General features: G+C 37.8%; 1 protein-coding gene across 1 annotated transcript in view; it reads left to right on the top strand.

Moving 5' to 3' along the window:
• The window catches only part of ICE1 (interactor of little elongation complex ELL subunit 1), a 67,268-nt gene that overhangs the window by 25,582 nt on the left and 31,616 nt on the right, over positions 1-10,070 (top strand). Inside the window, exons 11-12 of the mRNA XM_033178755.1 lie at positions 6,094-6,180; positions 8,742-9,151. Of these exons, the coding sequence (XP_033034646.1) occupies positions 6,094-6,180; positions 8,742-9,151 (497 nt within the window). The remainder of the gene's footprint in view (positions 1-6,093; positions 6,181-8,741; positions 9,152-10,070) is intronic.

Raw genomic sequence — 10,070 nt, forward strand, 5'->3', positions numbered from 1 at the left:
ACAACATTCACTTTCCCATTCAGTAGTCAGCGGTTGAATGGAATTATCTTCGTTTTTGGACTGACAGATTTGTTTTACAATTCAGCTATTCCCAAGCCTTACTATTCAAAGCAGAACCCTTCTGTCCTCTTTCTGTAGTTGCTCTCTATCCCTACATTCTGTTGTATTTGTTTCAAATACCTTATTACTATCTCAAGTAAAATTGTCTTACATTTTGTTTCTATCTACCCTCTTAGTCAGGGCAGGGATAGTGTCTGTTGTATATTTTACTTTTCCCAAATATATAAAGTTTTTGGGAATCTGCTGGTTATTTAGCTGTGGACCTTGATGGGTTTATCCTTACTTCTTAAGTGTATTGTTAACACTAATACTTGACTTATGGAAAAGATTTGCAAAGTAAGCACCAGAGTATTAGATTGACTTCACTTTATAAAAAAAGGCTGAGTGCCACTTTGCCTTGCTTTTCTTTCAAATTCCAACAAAAATTTTCGACCAGAAAAAAAAAAAAAACAGAAACAGCAGCAGCTCCTGGATAGTTACAAAGATTACCATCAGTAGAAGAAATGAGGAAGAAGCACAGCAGATAGTATCAATTGGTGATGAAACCTGCAATTGCAGAGAAAATAGCAGCTCTCACAAAGTAAGTTTTCATTGCAGAAGCTGCGAGTTTTCCCAAATCAGAGGTGGCAGGGAGTGGGAGAAGGAGCAGGACATTAGCATTTTGCCAGGTAATTGATTAAAGGGTGAAAAGAATGCCACCCTTCTGGTTTTCAAAAATTGTTTCTGGCCTTTGCTCATGAACTGTGGCCCCAGTTTAGTTTTCTAAAGTTTTAGCTATGACATTGGAGCTCCTCAGAGAGGGTGTGGATATCAGAAAATTGGGTAATTATGACTGCTTTGAGGGCTAGCTCCTCCTATTCCCAGAAAATAAGATGTTTATATACTCCATGTAAACCCTCACAACTCCATCCACTTTCCACTGCTTCCTCTGCAAGGCAGGGTCCCACAGATTTATGAAATGAGAATCTACATTTACTGCTAAAGGAATAGCACTAAAAATGTAGGCTGAAGAAATATACTTTGTCTGCCAAAGATGTTCTGCGTAAACTCTTTTTTTTTTTTTTTTTTTTTTTTTTTTTTTGAGACGGAGTCTCGCTCTGTCGCCCGGACTGGAGTGCAGTGGCCGGATCTCAGCTCACTGCAAGCTCCGCCTCCCGGGTTCACGCCATTCTCCCGCCTCAGCCTCCCGAGTAGCTGGGACTACAGGCGCCCGCCATCTCGCCCGGCTAGTTTTTTGTATTTTTTAGTAGAGACGAGGTTTCACCATATTAGCCAGGAGGGTTCTGCCTAAACTCTTATCTAAAACTTAGAGAAAAAGCAGTGAGAAAAAAGAGAAAAGCAACAGATGCGAGAAGACTGAGAGAAACTCTTTAATTATGAATGAGAAGGAAATGCTGAAAACTGATTGCATTTCCTTTAGAGAAAGCGTAAGAACATGTCCATAGGCTGCTGCTATGAAATTGAACCAGCTGTGGATCTTGAAAATTAAAACTCCAATTGCATAAATAAAATAAACCCAGTAGAAAGGTGGAAATACTGGATGGACAAATAAAATATCAATTAAGTTGATCCTAGAGACTGAATCCTAGGCAGTTGAGAACATCGTACAAAGGGACAAACAAATGAAAGATACTAGAGAAAATAACAAGATTTGGAGGACAAAGCCAGATGTCTCAATATGCATCTCCTAGGACTTCGGGAGAACGGTACCATAAGGAGAGAAGGTGATCAAGACATGACAGAAGGAAACTTTCCTGAGCAGAAAACAAATGGAATATTCATATTCATAGGGGCCACCAAGTATTGAGCATGATTTTTGTGTGCAGTCTCCATCTCTGGCACCTTCATAAGAAATACCTAAAATTAGATGAAACTGACTGAATATTAGAGGGATGGATAAAAATATTCCAAGCAATGCTGACATTAAAGCAGTCATATAAGGCAAAAAAATAATAAAAGCTTAGAAATGAATTTACATGATTGAAATGTTGATTAAAAGTATAGTTTGCCAAGAAGATACCGCTAGTGTGTACCTAAGAGTATGAAACGATGTCAAGCAATACTCTTGGAAATCTAGGGGGACTGGTCACATCTATTTTTGTCATGAGAGACTCCAATATGTTTTTTAGAAAGAGAGAGCAAAAGCGGACAAGGGATGGAATTGGAATCACAGTTCCAAATGGATAATTTATTTTTTTTATTTTTTATTTTTTTTGAGGCGGAGTCTCGCTCTGTCACCCGGACTGGAGTGCAGTGGCCAGATCTCAGCTCACTGCAAGCTCCGCCTCCTGGGTTTACGCCATTCTCCTGCCTCAGCCTCCGAGTAGCTGGGACTACAGGCACCCGCCACCTTGCCCAGCTAGTTTTTGTATTTTTAGTAGAGACGGGGTTTCACCGTGTTAGCCAGGATGGTCTCGATCTCCTGACCTCGTGATCCGCCCGTCTCGGCCTCCCAAAGTGCTGGGATTACAGGCTTGAGCCACCGCGCCCGGCCCCAAATGGATAATTTATATACAACGCTTTGTAAACCGCACACCTGGAGTTCGTTAAAATACTTTTCAAACGTATAAAAGTTGACTAGTAAGTAAACAACAAAAAATACCGACAATTTAATATGAGCTTTTAATAAAAATCCCCCTCCCCCTGCAAAAACAAAACCTGCAAAACTTACCTAGTAACTCAACTCACATAAACACACACAAAAAAACCTCTCTTGGATAACAGAGAAGACAAGAACTGAAATACTAAACTGTTTTGAAAGTAAACAGTAGGGCAGTCCTTCACTGTTCAAAGGAATCTGTTATGGCCTTACGTGATACATTGTCACTTTAGAAAATAAATACAGAGAATGAACTGTTTAAATGAAGGAAAAAAATGATGAAAATGCAAACGTAATGAAATAGGAAACAAAGCAATTGATTTAGTACAATTACATCTGATAGCTGGTTCTTTGTAATGCTAATGAAACCAACATCTCTTTCGTAAACTTGGATTAAACAAACAAAAAGATAGCAGCACCAGGATCGAGAAAGCATTAAAACTGCAGTAGAGAAATTTCTTAATTCACAAGTTCATATTCAGATGTGAAAATGTAAGTAGAATGGTCCATTTTCTAGGAAAAATTCTCAAATTGATTTAGAACAATTGCTGCAAACTTAAAATAACCAGGAAGAAATTTTTAAGAATAGTTAAAGATCTAACAGCATAATAAATCCAGATAGTTTATAGGTGAGCTTTGTAAACATTCAGTGAAAAACTAGTGTCTCTATTATTAATTTTTTTGTTTCAGAACTTAGAAAATAAGGAATGTTTCCATTTCATTCTGTTAGGCTAGCATAATGCTGTACCAAAACCAAATAACATGCACACATATTCTCAAGACTCAGGACTCTTCTGTTGTTAATATAGCTGCAAAAATACTAAATAAAATTTTAAGAAATTAAATCTACACATAATTTAGAATACAGACAAATTATGCTTGAAGGTTTATCTCAGGAATACTACATCTGGGTCAGAGAATGTTGGGATCATCTCAATTCAGCACCTAGTCCCAATTTCAAAAAATTGATGAGGTACTAGAAAAAAAAATTTAACTTGAGAAAGGTGGAACATTCAAAGTATAGTTATTACTGTCAGAAACAAGGCAAGCATGCTTTTTGTTAGCCCCCCCCCCTTTTTTTTTTTTTTTTGTGCTGGAGGCCTGAACCAGTGCAACAGAATAAATGCAGAAGAGTGAGAGCTGTGAATACTAATAAAGGAAAGTTGAAATTGTCATTATTTCAGATGATATTACTAATGTAGAGAATTCAAAAGACTCAACTGCACTTGGAATTAGAAGTAATAGAGCTTGGTAAAGTACTGGCATATACAATGAACATATACATTGTTCCATTATTTACCTGTTAGAAAAGGAATGGAATAAGAACAACCCATTCTCAAGTGGTACCTGAACCAGCAAATGTCTAAGAAAAGACCTGAAATCAGTATACAGTGTTTCTAAGGAAAACTGAAACATTCCTTAAAAGCGTTAGGGAAGACCTGAGTACATAAACATTATGTTCCTGGATGAGAAGATACAAAGTATAAAGATGTAAAATTTCCCCAAATATATTTATAAATACACAGAAACATTCAAAGTCCCATAGAGGTTTTCTGTGGAAGAGGACAAGCAGATGGTTTATAGGGAAGAGTGTATGTTCAGAAGAAGACAGTTTTTCAAAAGGAAAAAACAGAATAAGAACTACGCTGTAATGGATATTCAGTAGCCTACCCTGATTAAAGAAGTGTGGTATGGATACAGAAGATGACAAAGCAACGAAGTAGGAAAGAAATTTCATCAATGAATATGTAAATCCTTAAATATTCATACATGCCTTAGAGTTTGATAAAGGAAGAATTTTAAAGGATTAGGGGAAGTCGTGCAATTCACTAAGTATGAAGTTAACGCTGAAGATTTTTTTTCTGCTTTGTTTAGGAGTAGAGTGCTTTTATTTATTTTTTTGGGTCAGATTAGCAGTTGGAATGCTCAGTTAGAAAAGGCATAGCTCTGGATGATAGCCTCCATAAGAATGGAAAAGTAACTTTTTTTCTTTTTTTTTAAGGTTCCTTGTTTGCTGCTTTGGGTATACGTAATAAGCAGGGATCCCGGTCAGGTCATTTAAGCAAAGGGGATTACAGTGTTTGGAAGCAGGCTTTTGGGTAGGTTATATCACAATGTAGATAAGCTATTCGATCACAGAATTTTGGAACTGAAAAATGGATGTAGCTCACACACAGTGGCAATCAGAAGGTTGTTTTGGCTCAGGAGAGTTGGCCGTGTCCAGCCTTTCACACTTACTTGAGCTGTCCTCCACAGTTGTCCTGTCCCCTTTCTGTGGACTTCATTTTTTGGAGCGAGCAGTCTGCCAGCTTAAGTAGAGCTAATCTCTTACAAAATCTGTGATTCCCTGAGACATTTTGGTTTTTAAAGGTTGGTCTTTAAGCTTCTCTTGAACTGGATTAAATATTTCACTAATTTCAGTAAATGCTTAAGGTTACTTAAAAAACTTAAGTTCAAGGAAACTCTAATAGAACTTTTAAGGTGGCCTGAGAGTTACATACACTTAAGCTACTTTTAGTTGAATTTTAATTAGTATGGGTTGTCTTTTTTATGCACATTTCACCACAAGCTATTCATAATTATATTTTCATAAACGCTTTTTGCTTTAGAAGGTTTTGAAATTTCTATTAATGTAGAAAAGCTTTAAAACCAGAGTATAATATTCTTAATGTTACATGTATCGCATTAGGGCTGTCTTAGTTACAGCATCCCTTGGCCTTTCAGTTTGAATTACTGGTTCTTAACTATTTTAGGAATTTACATCTCTTTGAAAATGTATAAAAATTCCAAAGGTTTTACTTTCCTTATAAAAGTATGTGCTTCTCTGTCTGCTTGTGTGTGTGATGATTGGTTTCTATCCATATGTTCATACACACACATTTCCCATACCGTCTCTCCTCAAGTCCATTGATGGATTATCTGTAATCCTTGAACTCCCCAGGTTAATTACAGCATGGTCAAGTCTAATGACTTTTCTGATAACCTCTTATAACTGAGGGATGCTTCTCCACTCCTTATAGAATACATAGAGCCCAGATCCCTTATCAGTTATTAACTGTGTTTCCTTCCCCCATCTCCAAGCAGTCTCTGGTGAAAATATGTGGGCCAAAGATTCATTTGTCCCATGCATACATAAAGGGGTAATAAAACCCTTTAACAACAAGTACACATGGTCTTTTGAATCCCTTGCCTCTGCCACCAAATTTGTTTAAAAATAAGCAAACAAATGTACCTTCAGCCTTCAATTTTTAGCTAAAGTATTGCAGACCTTTTTATCAATAACTGCATTGTGTGCAGTAGTTGAGTTTGGGGAAGATGTTTAAGTTACCTAATTTCCTAAGTCCCTAATAAACCCTGTTTTCACAGAAGTATGATTTGGCCTTGTGTACGGTGAGCCAAATGACGTGACTTTAATGCTTTACTGTGTTTCACAGGAAAAGTAAAACTGCTTCTGAAGGAACTCTGGCTCTGTGTAAACACAACACACAGACTACCTGGTGAAGGCGGCAGATGTATCCCAGGTGAGAGAGAAGCTTACAGAAATGGATTTCATATGTGAAAGTAGAGAGGTTTACCGTAGGCATTGCAGCTGTTAGTTTTTACTAGCTCCTGATTCTAACATTGAAAGAATGAAATAAACATGAATGAGTACTTGTAATTATACAAAACTCGTTTCCCTTCAGCGTGAATTTTAATCCCAGTGAATACATTTAGCTTTCATCAGAGAACCTTCAAAAACACTAGAAGGTCGAGTAGCAGAGGCGTACTGTCAGGTGGAGAGGGGAGACTTGAAGGATGCAGTTTCTTCAGAATCATTTCGTGAATTTGATCAATCCGTGAGCACTTTAGCTTCGTTTATTTTTAATGTAGTTTATCAGTTCCTTTGGTTGAACATCTTGATTTTCAGAGTATCAAGGAGGCATTCTAGCATATTCACAGTTACAGTGGATTTAGCTATCCTGAGTGGAAGGGGAGAAGATAGCTGTCTTGTATAAGACAAAAGTGCTACTTATTTAGCTTTTTGTCGTTTTACTAATTTCTTATGATTAGCTGCTGTAAATTCATGGGTCATTGAGGTTCTTAGTCTGTGGAAACCTGCACCGTATTTTCCTCTCAGGCTTCTAAAGACAGTTTCCTTGGAAAAAAACTTTAAGGGACAAGTTACTGATTCTTACTTATGGTGGACTCAGAACTTGTCGAGTGTACAGAGGCATATTTGATGGGATTTCGTTAAGTAGATGTTTCCCTCAGTTCACCTACTAGGTAGCCACTGGTATTAACCACATGGTGCCCACAACTCCTAAATTAGTCCCCTCAGTTTATAATTTATCAATTCATCTGTTTAGGCAGAAGCAACCGGGGGATGCTTCTTTTCCTTCTGTATCAATCAGCGTTCTATTTTAAGCATTTGATTTTCTGTTGTCAAGCTGTTATTAAAAGAGCTGTTCTTCATTTCATAATCTAATGTTTGTATTTAAAAATATGCTTTTGAGGGGTAAATATATTACGTTAATTTTTCCAAAGTAGAAGGGAAAACATGGCATCTTTGGAATCTTCTTATACCATAAGACATATTCTTTTGTTTTAGCTTTTCATTTTCATATGAGGGTGGTTACAAAAATAGTTTAGAGAATCTCCATGGATCCCTTAGCAGATTGCAGGATTTTTAACATTTTCAGTTACCAGTGATCAAAACCAGGACATTTGGTACAACCCTATTAACTAAACTGTGAATTTCACAGTTTTCCCCAGGGATCCTCCTTTCCTTCCAGGATGCCGTACAGGAAGCCTTTAGTAGTCATCTTGCGTTCACCTCCTCCAGTCCAAAAGTTCCTGTTTTTTTTTTTTTTTTTTTTAATCTCTTTTGTTTTTTACACTTTGGGAGAATATTATTTTGTAGAAAGCCCATTGCTTTGGCTTATCTGATGTTTTCTCATGTTATATTGAGGTTGTGTAAATAATTTAAGGCAAGAGCGTCACAGTGGTGATGTTTCTCTTTGCTCAGGGAGTTGTTCTAGGGATAGGTGATGTGGATATGTATTATCACTGGGCTCTAACCTTGATCACTTGGTTAAGGTGGTATCTGCAGGTTTTTATGTTGTAAAGTTACTCTTTTTTTCCTAATGAATCAACTTGAGAAAGATTCTTTAACATTGTGCAAATATTCTGTTTCTTTCTAATTGTCACCTGCTGATTTTAGCCTCCAGCAGTGGATCTTGCCTGCTATAATTGCTGCTTTATTCAGTGCTATCCTTTTAGCTTTGGTGGGAGCTTCTTTAGATTGGCTCTTGGGCCCTTCATAAATACTCCATTTTTTTTTTTTTTTTTAAGTTGTTTACTTCTGGTACCGCAAGGTATTTCAATCTCTACTTGGATTTTCCCTCCCCAGCCCTATAATCAGCCGTTTATCCAAGGAGCCCTGGATCCTCTAGGAAACTTATTTTTAAAGCTTGCAAATATAATAAATGGTTATGGGATCAAATGTTTTTGTTAATAATTAGTACCACTGAAGTTTACCAAAATCAAGACCCTGAAAGGATTAGGTTTTTATAGGAACTTTGCTGTTGCATTATCATACTGAGTATTCGTAGACCTCATCAGATCTCTTAGTTAGAGAGCATTGTACAGATATGGCCATGGGTAGGCTTGATATTATTTGATTTCAAATCACTTTTTGGACAGAAAATAGTGTTCTTTATCAACCTATGGGCACAAAGTTGTTTCTCTGCCACATTCTGCTGTTTGTATGGGAAGATTCATCCAGAGACCGAGTGAGCCAGCAAGGCCCGTTTTCATGAACCTGGATGTCTTTCCAGCTGTGTCATCCATCCACCTACCAGTCCGTCTCACCTGTCTGTCTCACTTTTCTTACTGCAAGACTAGCATACTTGTATGAAATGTATTGATTTTCTAGGATAATGTTTAGAAAGCAACTGGTTGCCTTTTAAAAAATGTTTCTGCTTACTTGGAATTAATATTTCAAGCATTTTGAACTGTTGTAATAAGGTTTGCTTTTTTGTTTTGTTTTTAAGTTTTCTTGATATTGTAAATACCTGATACCTATTTTTGTTCCCCGACGCAGAAAAACCTGCCAAAGCAATCACCAGCTCCAGAGTGCCTGGGGAAGATGGTACGCTACCTCTAACACAAGGCAGCCCTCTCAGGACCTCAAATGTGCAGACATGCCTCACAAAACTGTCCATGGAGATAAAGGAGGACTTTTTATGTCAAAATGTGGAAAAACAGAGTTCCAGTGGAACAAATTGTAGTTCTGACCATGTTTTTAATGAGAATGGAAATCTTGAGGTTTTAGTACAAAGTCATCATGACAGTGGCAGCACTGAATTTGTTGACCATGACCATTTTTTTGATGACGATCTTCAAGCTGCAATTGACTTCTTCAGACTTCCCCCTCCTCTTCTGTCACCAGTGCCCTCACCCCCTCCGATGGCATCACCACGCCCGGGTTCCTTACCTTCTTCATTTGCACCTGTGAGTTTTGCTCTCTGAGTTTGAATTACCAAGTGGGTACATTGTCTATCCTAATATGTTGTTGATGCTCAAAGGATTTAATGATATTCTTGCAAAGACTATTCATTGTAGCCAATTTTGTTAGGGGGTAACATGAGGATTTTAAAAAGCATGCCACTACCCTTTGGATCAACATACATAATATGAATTTTTTCACTTTGTATTAGGGTTGCATTTTTGTTAGTCTTTCTCCACAACCAAATTACAAGTTTTCTATAGGAAGACTTTGTCTTCATTGTTTTTATCTGTTGATGTGGAATAACTGAATTAAAGACATTTGTATATATGGAGTTATATAGTGATGGGAAAATCCATGTATACAGCATCCATGCCCCTTAACCTAGTGTAGCTGAGTTCTCTACCTTTATTTGATGAATTCATCATGTTTTTGTGTGTTTGCTGAATGGTTTATAGTAGTTTCTTAGGAAGTTAGTCTTTATGAAGCAGATATATATATTTTTGGCTTAAGGAGCAGATACATGTTTTGCTCCTGGAATCAGTTTCTTTCTTTATGAAAACACCATGTGTACCTGTTATGTTCCAGGGACCAGGCTAGACACTGGGTGTGCAGAGGTGACGAAAGATGCCATTGCCTTTTAGTGGGATTCATTGTGTGGAGGTGGGAGCAGTAAAGGAGCAAACAGATGGATTGCTGTGTAGAGCCCTGCAGTGGTGGAAAACACGCTCCTCAGGAGGATAAAGAAAAGCAGCTCAGTCCTGAATGGAAGCCGGGGCAGGTCGGGGGGCAGGCAGGATTCTTCTGAAGATTCGGTCCCCACACTGAGTTTTAAGGAGTGAGTGGGGGTGCTTCAGGTGGAGGAGCTGTTCTCACAAGAGTGCAGAAGCAAGGGTGAGCTCTGTGTGTGGCAGATTCATGCAG

The sequence above is a fragment of the Trachypithecus francoisi genome, unplaced genomic scaffold, assembly GCF_009764315.1.
Source record: "Trachypithecus francoisi isolate TF-2019V2 unplaced genomic scaffold, Tfra_2.0 Lachesis_group2, whole genome shotgun sequence".
Taxonomy (NCBI): domain Eukaryota; kingdom Metazoa; phylum Chordata; class Mammalia; order Primates; family Cercopithecidae; genus Trachypithecus; species Trachypithecus francoisi.